Consider the following 15,553-nt stretch of genomic DNA (forward strand, 5'->3'; position numbering starts at 1 on the left):
TTCAGAAGCTGTTATTAGAATATAATTTACATGTAAATGTAGTTTGTTTTGAAGCATCAGAATCGCAGATGAAGCCCTGCAGACTACTATTTGCAATTAAATTATTAATGCTTCTGATAAAACTTCAGATCAATTTTTGTTGGCTTTTCCATGTTATAGCCCCACAAATTAAATTTTTCACAATAAAATCTACCTATTTAAAGATGAGTCTGAGATTGTTAATTTGAACCACATGAAGCTTTTAATTTATTTCAGTCTTATAATATATCACTTCTTTTATGCCCCATAAAGTCTCCACAGAAAGAATGTCAAAAACCTGTACTTTGGTTTCTAAAATGTTTTTGTTCTAAAATTAATGGTATTTCAAGGTTAGGATTTAATTTTACTCTTTTAGACTGTTTAGTCCTTCAGACACTAAGCAGAAACCAATGGAGTGAGTGGACACCTATAGCAGAGCAGCAGAAGTCCTTTAGGAAAGTGTTTTTGCGTCACCTAACACATTATGAAAAGAGATGTATTTCAATAAAACCTTGATTTAAGATCATTCCATCTCTTACCTGGTACGTGGTAATGAGGAACTCAACTTCTTTGGGCTCTGGGTTTCTGATGTATTGAAATGCTTGAGAACTGCGTTCGTGGTGTGATTCTCAACAACAGAATTCAGTGAGTCTCAGCAACACTGCTCACGCACACCAGCCTACCCTGCCCACCACCCCGCTGAATCATTATCACGGGCAGTACCAGGAGGGTCTTAATACTTATCGTCATGTCTTCAGGGAAGGTATTTATAAAAGCCAGCTGCCCTCCTGAACTGTACAGAGGTAGTTATCAGGTCATGGGCCCCTCTTCTGTAAACGTCGTGAGGTGTGTGCTCACTGCACTTCATGCCAGGGTTTCCTGCTGTCAGTTCATGTTGAGCGAGTAGGTGTTCATCTCCAGCACTGCAGGAGGCTCTGAACAGACCTTGTTACTGGGATTCACACATAAGGCACCTGTTGGCTTTAGTTGATGTGTCTGAAGGATCTTTCTGAGATTCCTGAAAGAATGTCTTGTCTGTGCCTCTACTTTAGATAACATTTTAATTGGGGATACTTTTTTCTCTCTTAATGGAGGTAACCAGTCGGGGAGAGGCCCACTTGGAGCTCAATGCCTTTAGAAGGAAGCACGACTGTGCGCTGGTCATATCTGGGGACTCTCTAGAGGTAAGGCTGGTCCCCATCCTAGCCCATGTCTGTCTGCCCATCCCCCTCTCTGAGGTGGGGCTGGTCCCCATCCTAGCACATGTCTGTCTGTCCATCCCCCTTTTGGAAGTGAGGCTGGTCCCTAATCAGGTGTGTATCTGTCTGTCTGTCAATGCCAGTAGACAAATGTCTTCCTGAGTCAAATGTTATTTATCAGGCTACTTCTGCCCATCGCTGCTATCCTTTGGCAGTTTTTATGTCTTAGCAGTGGCTGTGCAGCTCTGATAGGCAGTCGTGGCCTGTCACAGTGGTCGTTTATCCCTTGGTATTTCAGAGGCTGGGTGGTTTTATCCCAAGCCTCCCTGGGTGCTGGCTCATGCTCATGGAGCCTTGCAGTCTTGATCTAAGCTGCTCCCAACCAGTATTCCCACGTGTGCCTGTGGAACACCAGAGAGCCACCTGTGGCGGGGACAGGGGAGGCTTTCTCAAGTCAAATAAATTAGTGAAACTTGCATATTATATCCATCTTTTGGAAATTCCTGGTATACTTTAGAGCGTGTGAAGGTCCTAAAGTACCACAAGAAACAGCTGGATGGAGACGGCCGATGAGGCTCTACCAGAGCTCATCCAGGGCCTCGGATCTGGCTGTTGACTGTTCCAGTCCATATCATGTCTGCCAGGGTGGGAACATCCAAAGGGGCCTCTGTCCTCATCATGAGACCAGCTCATGGGGCTGGGCTGCTGGGCGCCTCTCTCTCCACACAGCCTGTGCACAGGGCTCTTGGGCTTGGGCATCTCAGACCTTATATGCCGGCTTGTGTCCCCAGGGCAAGCACTCTTAGAAGTCTGGGCAGAAGCCATGAGCTTCTCATGACCGAGAGCTGTGGCTGTCCCCCAGCGTCACTTTGGTCACATAGTATTAGTCAAGCAAGTCACCAAGGCCAGCCTGGATTCGAGGGGAGTGAAAATACGTGTATTACATGAGAATGAAAATTATGTAAATAAGGAAGTCAAAGCAAAGGTAAACAGACATAGGAAGATAAATTGCAGGCAGGGCAAAGACACTGTGTGACAGTGAGTACTGTGAGTCTACAGAGGAGATCTGCAGACATGGTGTGAGCTTGTGCCCCAGACAACAGAAGGGAGAAAGGGAAGAAAACACAGGCAGCTGTAGTCTCTGTCTGCACTTGGACAGACAGGCAAAAGCAGCCCAGCATCAGTTTATAGCTTTTCCTGGTGCTGACTGAAGAGGAAAATTTTGCACCTACTACCCTCATAAGGGGCAGGCTGTGTGGCATGGGTGATGTTAGCAACGAGCCAACAGCTGGGGAGAAACAGTCTCCTGCATGTCAGTATGCCTGTTGGCGATATAAGTACCATACGGCCTAAGAATCTGGGTTTCTGATTGCCTGTCCTTCACAATGGGGGTGAATTTCAGAATACGTGGTAGAATGAATGGACTCCACAGCCTTCAGGCAGTGCTTTGGTAATTTTGGCTGTCAGCGAGGTAGGGAATTAAGAATTGATACTGTCTTCTTGGCAAGGGCCTTGAGTATTTGATATTACAGATCACACAAAGATCTTTATCAGGCAAGTCCTGGGAAGGTGGCGTTGAAACCATCCTCAGAGCACAGACTGATTACTTTTGGGGAGGGCCTGGATCTGCTCAGTCACAGAAACAAGGTGACTCCTCAGCAAGACTCACATGAAGCCCTCAGTCCTTCTCACGGCCACCTCTCCTGCAGCTGGTCCTCCCCAAGCCGCTCTCTGCTTGTCACATGCTACCTGTCCACGCGGCCTTTCCTAGCCCAATTTGCTGGGGCCACAACACACTGGTCTCTCTCCCCCACTTCACCCCTGCCTCCTGCTGCACAGCTGTGAGCTCTGTCTGTTCACCCTTGATCCCCAGCACCTGGATAGGGTGTGCCACAAGATAAGGAAGAAGGCTTTGTTGGACAAGCCAGACCCAGAAAATAGAAACACATCCACATTGGAGAAAGGCTACTGGTTTTTCTCGCACAGTTTGCTCTTCCCACATTACACAAATCTGGGATAGAGTGGGTGACGACAAGGTTAAGTCACTCAAGACTTTGTCTTCCAGGTCTGTCTAAGATACTACGAGCACGAGTTTGTGGAGCTGGCCTGCCAGTGCCCTGCTGTGGTGTGCTGCCGCTGCTCACCCACCCAAAAGGCCCACATCGTGAAGCTGCTGCAGCAGCACACGGGGAGGCGGACCTGCGCCATCGGTGAGCCCCGGCCTGCCGCCGCCCATAGCCTCCCAGGATGGTCAGGGCGCTACAGCACCGAGAGCCCCTGTCAGTGAGCTGTTAGATGCTGCCTCACCTTGTTCACAGCAACGTTTTAAAAGGAACTGATATCTTGACATTTACAGGCAAAATTGTGTTCCAGCTCTACAGCCAGATTGATTTCATCTGCATTACTGGAAATGTTTTAAACAGTCTGTAGTGCCAAAAAAGAAAAACATGATGGAGAGGTGTTTTATTTCACAACTTTTGTGTTTCTCAGGTGATGGAGGAAATGATGTGAGCATGATTCAGGCAGCAGACTGTGGAATTGGGATTGAAGGAAAGGTAGGTTTGTCCTCTCGTCGCATATGTTCAACACCTAATCACATGTATGCAGTCTGTGCATACTCAGTCAACATGCACTCAGTCAACACATGCTCAGTCAACACATAGTCAGTGCATATTTGATCCATGCATACTCGGTCAGTGCTTGCTCAGTCAGCACATGCTCAGTCAACACATAGTCAGTCAACACATTGTCAGTCAACACATAGTCAACACATGCTCATTCAAAACATGCTCAGCCAACACATGGTCAGTCAACACATGCTTGGTCACGCACACTTGGTCAGCACATACACGGTCAGCACGTATTCGTGAGCCTGGTCTGTGCTGGGCACTGAGCCACACACTTCAGCAAAAAGTGAGTAGATGGAAGTCCCCATGTTCTGCTGTGTGCTCTGTGGCTGGGGCTCTCATCTTTATGAAATGCAGGTGATGTTAACGTGTGTCAGCGCTGGAGCTCCTCAGTGTCCTCAGTGTTCTTGGAGCCATATGCATGTCTAGTCACCTGCCCGTAAGGCTCAGGTCAGATCTGGCAGACCTTTCTGTGACCTCCCATAGCACCTTCAGCTTCTCTCTCCAGTTTTAGGTACGACATCCTCTGTTTAGGTTTCTGGGCCTCCTGGCCAACTGGGCTGTGGTTTGAGGTTTGTCTTTCATGCAGGCCGTCATTGTGTTCTCAATCTCTTTCCTCACCATCACTCGGATGAACACATAGACAGAAAGGCCTGGAAAATTAACCTGACTCACGTTTGGCTTTTACCTTAGCTACTTTGTTCTGTGATACTTTACAACAACTTTGAGAAACAGGGAGATAGATTTTTTTTTTTAATATTTTTTTAATATAAGAGGACCCAGATCCCAGGGTGATCTCTAAGGCCAGTGCCATGTTCTCCCTCTTTACTTAATTTCTGTGAAGCCAATAGACAGCTGAAGCCAAATTCTTCTAAAGTACTTGCAAGCAACCCCTTTTGACATGAACACTGAGATGCCTTTGGACAGGTGGTGGGTGCCTGCCCTCCTGCCTAAGCTCTGCCTGTGACTGTGGGATATGCTGATGTGGACCTGTCCCTGTTGAGTTGGCTGAAGCTCTCAAAGCTGTGCAGAGAGAGTTTCAGTCTTTCAGTCTCAAAGCTGAGTTTTAAAACCCAGCTTTGAGAGCATGTGATTCCTGTGTGTGTTCAGTCATTTTAAACAGGCGCCTTGTGTTTTCATTTCAGGAGGGGAAGCAGGCCTCGCTGGCGGCCGACTTCTCTCTCACACAGTTCCGACACGTTGGCCGGCTGCTTGTGGTGCACGGGCGGAGCAGCTACAAGAGGTCCGCCGCACTGGGCCAGTTTGTGATGCACCGGGGCCTTATCATCTCCACTATGCAGGTACCACACCTTGTGTTGTTCACACCCACGGGGGCAACAGTGTTTAGAAAAGATGACAGAAGTTTTACAGGAGAGTTCTGATTGCTCAATTTTACTAGATGTCGTCGTATTTTAAGTAGAATAATGACAAGGTGCTCTAAGAAGCCTGGGTGCAGAATGATGTAAATGTGAAGCAATGCTTGTTTCTTAACACCTGGTGTTCTCTCATTTAAGGCTGTGTTTTCTTCAGTCTTCTACTTTGCGTCTGTCCCTTTGTACCAGGGATTCCTCATGGTCGGGTAAGTTCAGTACTTATAGCGCCTCATAGCATCATGTCGGGGAGAACCCTTATTGTGAAAAAACATACATAGAATATTGTTTCTGAGTACTTCCCTGCACATCCAGCATGTGAAATGAATAGCAGGGATGTAACAGCTCACGCTCCGCATGGGTGAACTTCAGGACAACACCTAAACACTGTGCCTCTTGCAAGTGTGCTATTCACTTTCTCATTAAGTTTTGTTCGCATGGGGAAGCTATGATTTGTGTTAGGAACTGTGTCGGATTAGAGGGTTCTTAAAAGAGTCTCATGGCATAATGTGAAGGGGCAGAGCTGGGGGTGGGGCGTGTACCTCCACTGTCCCCGATCATGGGATCAAGGGCGGAGCCAGCAGCTGCAGTCTTCCTGGTGCTGCTCCTCTCTGCTGGAGCACTGCTTAATCACAACGGGAACATGACCAGTTCACACCAAAAAACATAATGAACAGAAAGCACTGGAACATTTCCTGAAATCTGGACGTGACATAACAAATTCCAAAATAGACACTGTCAGAGTCTCTCCCTTGCAGCAGTGAAATCTCGTTTTCAGAGATGTCTGCTTGGATGTCTCACATAAGTACATCAGAAGTGTGCCATGCATGTGATTTATAATTAAAGCCACAGTAAGTTTACCTATAAAATCTGCAAAACAGGGCTTTTCTGTGAAAAGTGAATAGATTGGAATTTCTCTTGTCCTCATGCTTTATGGTTATGCCTAGAAGTAAAATCAGGGTGACTGCGAGTGCATGGCAGCAGAGCAAAGGCCCGTCCTCTTCTGATGCTCTCCTTACTAATCTCCTCAAGGCTGATCATTCACCTGCACCAGGGTTCCAGCCCCTAAACAGAGTCTCAGAAGACAATTTAACAATAACAACTGTTAGCGCCAATGTTCCCAGCACTATCTCATCACTCATTTATCCTCATCTCCTCCCCATTTTACGTGTGAGAAAAGAGAGAAACCTAGAGAGTTCAGGAACTCACTCATAGGAAGCAGAGCCCAGATCTGCATGGGAACAGGCTGGTTCTACGCTGCTTTCCCCAACCACTTACACCAGTGCCTTCCCCACTATCATTTAGCTTCTCTCCAGGTCAGCAGAAAACAGATGTGTGAGCTCTTTCACCCTGTAGAGCTGCTTTAAGCATGCATTCTAAATGCTGTTTCTTGGGACGATTCCCTGATTCCCAAGAACTCCTAATAATTTTAGTAAAATACAGGGAAGTATCAGTCAGTGCATATGTTAGGTTTCACCCGCTTCCGTAGTCAGAATCAGTGATACAGATGCCTCCTGTCATTTCTGGAGCTCCCGCTGTCTGGGGGAGCCCCACTGAGTCTGCAGCCCTAGGCTGGAGCCAGTGCTGGATGTGTTCACTGCAGTCCAAGGGCACGCTTCCTTCACTCCCCTAGTCTTCCAGGCTTTCTCTGTCCTCTGGTCTCCTCGCACGATGCTCCCTGCTGCCTTTGCCCCAACTACTACCAGTGGCCCCCATGTCCTTGCCTCAGCCCAGGAGGCTCCTCGACCCCCACGGCATGCCTCCACATTGCCAGGTCGCAGTGTCCTGTTTACGGGTTTGCGTCCCATTCTTCTGCATCTACTATCAGGTCCTCATGTCTACCGTGAAGGTCTGTCACAGAGTGGACCTTCAGTACAAATGAATCACCTGTCCCTGAGGAGGAGCCAAGCTTTGAGGGATCCCAGGGCCTCCCTATCCTCAGGACAGCGGGCTGTGGATCACTCAGCTTCTCCAACTCTGGCGGCATTTGCTACTGATGCCACATCCTTCACCCGCCCATGTTAACACTGTTCCTCCCTGTGTGTCAGGATCCTGTTCTGTGGTCTTAACAGTGACTTTGAATAAAGCAGTTAAAAGCTTAAAATAGATCCATGCATGTGTTTTAAGGCTTCTCTCATCCCCTAGTCCTTCATCTTGGCAGAAGTGCCTACTTTTTAGGCCCCTTCTTGATATAATCACATAGGTAAATGTGATTATGATCAGCCTTCCCCCAAAGAAGCTTTCTCAATAGTAAATCTTTTTGTGGTGTATAAGGAAACTCCCTTGTTGGCATTGGGTCATCTTGGCCACCTGAGGCTCCCCAGCCCAAGGTGTGAGACACACAGGTCACGTCACAGATGAACTTCATATGGCGGCGGTTGGGGTCTTGTTTTGTGTTTCTACATGACTAAAGTATGTGCCCAGCAATCTACCATGTCATAGCCCACATAATTATTGGAAATCATGGCAGAATTTGTCCCAACATTCTCAGCTTTCCATTGATTCCAATAGTATTTCTTATAGGGCTCCAAAAAAGGTGGAAATTCTTAAAGGAACAAAAAGCCATTGCTCTTTTGTGTAAGTTTTCCTGTTGCTTAAGTCTTTGTGACAATTATTACGTTAACTGCCATCAAGTAGTACAGAATTTGCACAGTAACACTAATTACATCTTGAGTTTGAACAGCGCATGTCTTCCTTGGAGGTCAAAGAAGAGCATAACCATTCTCACTTTCTTTCACATTTTAAAAATTACGGAGTTGAAGGGCCGAGCCCGTGGCGCACTTGGTAGAGTGCTGCGCTGGCAGCGCGGCGACGCTCCCGCCGCGGGTTCGGATCCTATATAGGACTGACCGGTGTACTCACTGGCTGAGTGCTGGTCACGAAAAAACGACAAAAAAAAAAAAAAAAAAGAATAAGATAACATATGTAAAAATTACGGAGTTGAAATATTAAAAGGGAAACATAAGGGACTGTGGTGATCATTCCTTAAAGAATAATTGCCGAGTTAATGGAATCACACCTGTGTGCTCGACTTGACGCCTCCCTCTGCAGTAGGACCCTCTTCTGCACACGCATCTCGTAGTTCAGAAGTTTTTATTTATATTGGGTTTCATGTAAAGTTACTCTGAGTGTCCGTCACTTTCATGAGGCGTCTGTAATTTTCTTAAGCATTAGTACCCTGAAGTTGGCAGGTGGGAGGATGGAGGGGAGATGCTTTTAAGTTAAGCTTCTTTGAAAATAAATAATAAAATCAGTTTGCCTTCACCTAGAAAATAAATACTGAGAACTGAGCAAGAAGCAACATCATATTTTTATAAAATAAAATCTAACCAAATCAAAGTAATGTTTTTCTGTGACAGAAAAACTGGCTCTAGAAACTAGAGGACAATTGATAGAATTTAATTTCACAAATTTCATGGTCTTGTTTTTGACTTTAATGAAGCAAGAGAGGTAGAGGGAGGCCAGGAGGAGGAGGCATGTGCCCACGTGCAGGACAGAGCCAGGAGTGTGGCAGGGACGGGCCTGGGCATACATGGTGCCCTCCAGCAGAGTGCTCCCGGCATGCTCCTCTCAGGAGCCGCTGCGGTCGAGCCCCTCTTGGAAGTGCTCCACGCACATTGGCAGTTAGAGGCTCTGAGAGGTGTAGTGGGCAGCTTTCCAGGAAGACCCACTCACAGTGCCACCCCAGCACTCTTCCCTGGGCGTGGATTTACTTTCTGTCCTTGCTAGTGACTCAGATAGAGAGCCCGAGAATGTGCTTGCTGAAACTATGAGGCAGCATCTTCACTGAGCACCCGAGAAGGTGAGCAGCACTGGGCGACTGGCTCGTGGCCCTGGGGGGCAGGGCCAGCGTGTGGTGCAGGGAGCCCTGTCCAGAGCCTGAAGAGTCTCTGCTCGGGTGGATCAGAAGGGTCCTGGGGACTTACATTTCTGAGTACGACTGGAATAGCAGACAACAGATTTATCCTCCCCACCCAGTCAACTGGAAAGCAGGATCAAGTATGTGTTTTCAGATATTGGACAGCAGGCAGTAAGGACTGAGGCACCTCAGAAGGGAAGCAACTCTGAGACATCTGGAGTCAACAGCCAAAAAGCCTAGAACCTTAGTAGGAAAGATTTCTTAGGCACAAAAAGTATGAATCATTAAAGAAAAATTGACAAAATGGACTTCATCAAGATTAAAATGTTTTGCTCTTCTAAAGACAATAGTAATCAAATGAAAAGGTAGACAGGGAGCAAATGTTTTTGGTACATTTATCTGACAAAAGCTTTATATCTGGAAATTTTAATGATCAACTCAGTGATAGGACGACAGACTCAGTTTTTTAAAAAAGGCTAAAGATTTAAACGAATATCAAAAGGGGAGATATAAGAATGGCCAGTAAGCACATGAAAATATGTTGAACATGATTAGCCACGAGGTAATAAAAACTTAGACCACAGTGAGATGCCACAACAGAGGTCAGACTGCAAAGACTAGTAATGCCAGTGCTGGCAGCAATGCGGAGTTGCTGGAGCTCAGTGTTGCTGGTAGGAGCACAGAGTACCAAAGCTATTCCAGAAGTTTTTATGAAATTACACATACACTTATATATGATCTAGCAATCCTGTTCCTCAGTGTTTACCAAGGAGAAATGAGAACACCCCCCTCTACACACAGACTTGTACACGGATGTTCATAGCTTTATTTATGATAACCAAAGACTGGAAAAACCCAAATGTTCATCAGCTGATGGATGTAAGAACCTACTGCATTACATCCACCCAGTGAAATGCCACTCAGCAGTACAGAAAAAGAAGGACACACACAGCAAGGGTGAGGAATCTCAACAACGTGATGCCCCGAGGACACAGCTTGATGCGAGAGTCTGGGCTGTGCGCTGCCACGTCCACGGGGCTTCAGATGGGATGAGCCTCGTGGCAGCGACAGCAGGCAGCCCGTCTCCCACCTGCCACGGGCCCACAAGGGGGCTTTCCCTTCCAGGGTGGTGCAGATTTCTGTGTCATGGCCGTGGTAGAAGTCACAGGACACAGTCTCATCAAACTGCACATAAAGTTGAACGTCAAGAGTACGGGCTTACGAACAGGGTGGCAACGAGCTTTTGAAAGGTTGAAAATCTAGGGAAAGGTCTGGCATAAAGAAAGACATAAAGAAAGTGTTCTCATCCATGCGCTGTACAAAACCAGGGACTCTGCACAACCCTCCTGGTGATGGTAGTGGCTACAGTTGATCCCCTGAGCGACCTTTCACCCCGACCACTTGTGGGACTGATTCTCACGCACCGCAGGCAACATGGGGCTGCCGATGTCCTCCCCAGTGCTGGGCTCTTCTTGAATTATTTGGCCATTAAGTTCCTAAATTCTAAGGGGAGTGGGAATTTCTAAGAAAATTACAAAAGTGCTTAAAGATTTAGAGGAAAATTTAAACCTAATAAAGAAATTAAGGGTTGACTTTGTAGATAAAGTACTCTGAAGCATATAGATATTTAGTTTAAGATTTCTGCCCAGTAGTAATTCACCAAGGGTACAGATGATAAGTAGACTGAAAAGTTCACGTGAGAGAATATTTTATATATAAACCACAGTTGTTCAAGAATAGAACAGCCTGCATTCAGTGATGGTGGAATCTCAGCCATGTTAAAGCAGAACGCAGCCTTCAGGCATTTACATGTCACAAAGCTGAAATGTCCTTTGCCTATGGACCATCTTCCCAATGTGAACGCTTTCTCACAGGTGAAAATGCCATTAAAAAAACCCAGTCCCACTTCTGGGAAGATGGGGGAATGTGATTTTCCTGTTCTGCTGCTGAGGATGACTAGGAACCCTGGGCACCACACAGAGAATACAGAAGACTGCACGTGGGAGGAAAGGCCAGCAGGGAGGTGCCTTGCCCGGGGGGCGCCACCACAGTGCGCTCCCTGGGTCGCTCCTGCTGAAGACGCAGCAACCTGGAAACATCGACGGTACAGAAGCAAAAAAGTCCCAAAGTCCCAGTACTGGTCTCCTTCTCTCTGGCCAAAGGGCCAGGAAAGGGCATCTGGGCAAGACAGACAGCTTTAGACAATAATCACTCTACTCCAGCCAAACGCCAAACAAAAAGCTGCCCCCTCCCCCCCTGCCTCCTCAGAAAGGCCGGGAGTGGGCCTACATGTCCATCCTCATGTGACTGTAATAAGGCCCCAGCACCTCTCCAGGGCAGCCGAGGGGGGAGCCAGGACTCCCTTCCCCAGGCAGTAGTGAGCCCCCCAGGCAGTGGGCCCTGGACTCCCACCACTGCCTGGGGATAACAAGGTAAAGATTTAGAGAAACTGAATAGCTCCTGTATTGCTAGTAGGAATATAAATCCTACAGTCTGAAAAACATTTTGGCAGTTTCTTTAAGAAAAAATGAAACATGCCACCACCACATGACCCAGCAGTTGTTCTCTTGGCCACGTCCCGGTTGGCTCTTCTGTCCAAAATGAGTGTGCAATGAATGTTTATAGCAGTTTTATTTGTAACAACCCCAAAATGGGAATAACCCAGAAGGACTTCCGTGAATGAATAGATGGGCAAACCGTGGTTCGTCTGCCCCTCGAGGTGCTGCCCAGACACGAGAAGAGACAAGCAATGCTCACACGCAGCAGCCGGGGCTCCTTAGAATGGTGTGATGAGTGGGAAGCCGAGGCCGCGGTCCCTGCTGTAAAAGCCACTTCTGTCATAATCTTAAATGACAAAGTCTTAGGGATGAGAACAGATGCATGGTTTTCAGGGGAGATGGGGGGCGATGGGAAGCCAGCGAGGAGATTAGAGGCGGCAGGGGGGTCTCTCTGGTGATCCAGATGCACGCGCATCTGGATTGTGTCCGTGCCCCTGTCCTGGTGGTAAGATTTATACTATGGTTTTGAAGTTTAAAGTTGTTACCACTGGGGGAAACTGGTTAAAGGGTGTGAGGGATCTCTGTGTTTTTCCTGACAACTGCATGTGAGTCTGCAATAATTTCTAGTAAGAGGTTTAATTAAAAAAAACGTTTTAATGGATACTGCTACCTGTAAGCATCTGTGGCTTATGGAACATGTTACTGTGTTGTGGAATAAATATTTAGTTTCCAAGAATAATCTTACTAGGTTGCCAACTTGGTTCTTTTTGTTTTTCTGTGAGGTTTTTTAGTTTGTTTCTGGAAACTTTGACCTCTAATTCTAGAGGCATGTTCATAGTTGTATTATAAGTTTCTCTGACTGATTTAATTTTCTTCCTGGTTTTTAAGGTATGCAACTATATACACTATGTTCCCAGTGTTCTCCTTAGTGCTGGATCAAGATGTGAAGCCAGAGATGGCGCTGCTATACCCAGAGCTGTACAAGGACCTCACCAAGGTGGGACCTGAGGCCTCTGCTTCTAGTGACTAGTGCACATATGCCTGGTATTTTACAAGAATGAGAAAACATGCCAGTCATGAGGCGTGTCCAAGTGTTTTTTGAGTAATTATTGCCTGTCCTTTCAGGCATTTTTTGTTTCTCCTAATTATTTTTTGACATTTCCCTTTTGAGCTAAACTTCAAAAGGGGATAACATCCCAGGGGATAAAAAAATTTCTCAAATGTTTGCAATAAAGCTCTAATACCATGCATGAAATTAGAATCTTAGAGATTGCTGTAGACCATTTGTGGAACTTTTTTGAATTTAGCAAATAGACTAGTGAGCTCACCAATGTCTGAGAACTACTCCTTTTATCATTCCTGTATAAAGCATGCTTATTAGCTGTGGTTCCTCCTGCTCAGCACTGTTGGATTTGCTATAAGATCAACTTCCTGTTTATTTGCTGCAAAATATATCATGCCTGTATTAGTCTGTTTCTGTTGCTTATAACAAAATACTTGGAACCTCGGTACTTTGTAAGAAAACGGAATTTATTGCTTACAGTTTCAGAGGCTGGGAAGTCCAAACTCCGGGGAACACATCTGGTGAGGGTCTTGGTGGTGGCGACAGTGACCTAGGGGTCTCACATGGCAGAAATGGCAGAGCAGAGAGAGAGAACTTCTCATGTGCTCTTCTTTTAAAGCCCTCAGAACCATGTGGCAGGGTCCTAACAATATGATCACCTCTTCAAGGCCCCACCTCTCAATTACCATAATCGGACTTGTCACCCTCTTAAGACTGTTGCGGTAGAGACCACACCTCCAACATATGAAACTTTGGGGGGACACAATTCAATCCACAGCAGTTCCAAAAACTAGAAATCCATGGATTCATTGGCTAGGAGTTCCCTGCACATTCCCAAATCTCTCTCTCGTTGTGGACTTCAGAACTACCTCTGAAAAATGATCAGCAACATGTTTCTGTCCCTGAGACCTGTAGCTGTTCTCACAGTGATGATACTAAGAAAAAAGTCTACCCCCGAAAACTTCATTAACCTGAAGCTATGCCAAAGATATTCCTAAAGGAAGTCTTGAGTTTATCATATTTTTATGAAAGCATGTTTTACAGCCTACTTTAGAGAATGTACAAAGACACCAAGTAAAAGAAAGGCTCAGCTCTCCAAATATAACTTGTGGGAACTGTGGAATTTTCCATAAGGCTAGCTTTTCCTGAACCAACACTGAGAACAAAATCTACTAACCTTCCATTAAATTTAGGTTTATAGTTGATAACCTGAAATTATCAACTCAGATTTTTGTAGCTATAGCAGTATTGTATAGTGGAGAAAGAATTAGAGTAGGCACTAAAGAAACTAGATTCTAGTCCAGCTAACCACTGACTAAAACTGGACTTTAGGTAACCACTACCCAGAGAGGTGCTGGGTAAGTCATGTTAACTTTTGGATTTCATGGTGTTATTTATTATAAGGATCTGATGAAATAAAGACTTTAAAGTTCCTTGAAAAAAATACAAAATATCTGTATTACTTTCATAATCAGGACAGATAAAGCTAGTTCACTAATATAGTATAAAATAAGACATAAATATCAATCATTATTATCATGATGTCACTACCAGGAGAGATTATCCCATGTTACTACATATACTACAACTAGAAGAATGACTTTTCATTTAATATCCTAAAATGATGAAACCCTTGTGATTAAGTAAAGCAAAATAGGATCAGAGATCCAAACACCACAGGAAGACATTTGACATGGTTACAATTTCAGTAGCTCAAGCATTTCCTCATGTCCAGAGGCTCTAAAAATGTTTACTTAGATGCTGCCTCACAAGTACAAGAGGGAACCAAGCTTTTCATATAGGCATACAAAACCAGACAAGCTACCCTTAAACCGAGGAAACCAGTATCCAAGCAGAGTTAAGGCCACAGTAGGCTTGTCACTTGTCAGGTGCTGCTGGATGGTTGTGTTGAGATGAGTTCTCATCAGTGGGGCTGCAGCATCACATGCAGTCTCTACCGGTCCCTACCAGTCACTCGGGGTGGGACCACAGACCATGTTGCCTTCACTCTTTTTAGGGATGTAGATGGTTACCCCAGTGTCTGTCTTTATGGGTATCAAAATTGCTCTGGTAACAAGAACATATTTATAGGGTCACAAGTGTCTGACAGAGGGGCTCATCATTTCTGACTGCAGCCATGGAATCAGTAAGCTCCGTGTCACTGGCTGATGGCACGCCAACATGAGGGGCGCCTGTTCAATTCTGGTTGAGTTGGATCTCATGAAGGGTACCAGGTTTCCATTTTTGTTAAGGTGATTAACAATTTAGAATGTTTCAGTATCTTAAAGTTAGGTTGCCATTCCCACATGTTTTTGACAAGAATTCGGTCACTCTTTTTCTGTAAGTTCCTCTTTTTCAAGATCCAAAAATCTATACTTTTTATCTTTGTAGTATCTACTTCTTTTAAAATCAAATACCCTTCATGTCCTTTGAAAACAGAATGGCACTAAAGTACTCAACCACTAAAGTTGATAAAATTTAGTTATTTTTTCTTATTGAAGCTAAAGAGCTACTCTGATGCTTTCTGCGCTGTGAACACCTTGCCGGACTATCTGGGCGCAGCAGTCACATCCTTCTCTGATAGTCCCGATGGCTACAGGCCGCACGAGCGGCAACCATCTGTGCAAGTCAGTCAGTGTCAGGAATCGTGAGTCCTCATTCTGCCTCAGGTGCCGTGTGAGGGGCACGTAACGACTGAGACATATCAACATACTTTACGATAAATTAAGCAGTAGTCAGCCAATTGCACAGGGCAGCAGCGTAGAATAAGTTGCGAACTGGAATTAAGTAGTTGTCCAGTGAATACTCTATCCCTTAAGTTCTGAGTCACAAATCAAATCCACAGCAAATTTATAAAATACCTTCAGAAGTCATCAAGGGAAGCAGAGCACACGTCCCTTGCACAACAGAAGGGAAAGT

General features: G+C 45.6%; 1 protein-coding gene across 3 annotated transcripts in view; it reads left to right on the top strand.

The window, feature by feature from the left end:
- ATP9B (ATPase phospholipid transporting 9B (putative)) overlaps positions 1 to 15,553 on the top strand; it is a 271,433-nt gene that overhangs the window by 241,369 nt on the left and 14,511 nt on the right. For all 3 annotated transcript variants that reach the window (XM_063076518.1, XM_063076519.1, XM_063076520.1), the window contains 6 exons: positions 1,113 to 1,202; positions 3,283 to 3,427; positions 3,708 to 3,772; positions 4,990 to 5,145; positions 5,359 to 5,423; positions 12,460 to 12,568. In XM_063076518.1, the coding sequence (XP_062932588.1) occupies positions 1,113 to 1,202; positions 3,283 to 3,427; positions 3,708 to 3,772; positions 4,990 to 5,145; positions 5,359 to 5,423; positions 12,460 to 12,568 (630 nt within the window). The remainder of the gene's footprint in view (positions 1 to 1,112; positions 1,203 to 3,282; positions 3,428 to 3,707; positions 3,773 to 4,989; positions 5,146 to 5,358; positions 5,424 to 12,459; positions 12,569 to 15,553) is intronic.

The sequence above is a fragment of the Cynocephalus volans genome, chromosome 13 (genome assembly GCF_027409185.1).
Source record: "Cynocephalus volans isolate mCynVol1 chromosome 13, mCynVol1.pri, whole genome shotgun sequence".
NCBI classification, from domain to species: Eukaryota; Metazoa; Chordata; class Mammalia; order Dermoptera; family Cynocephalidae; genus Cynocephalus; species Cynocephalus volans.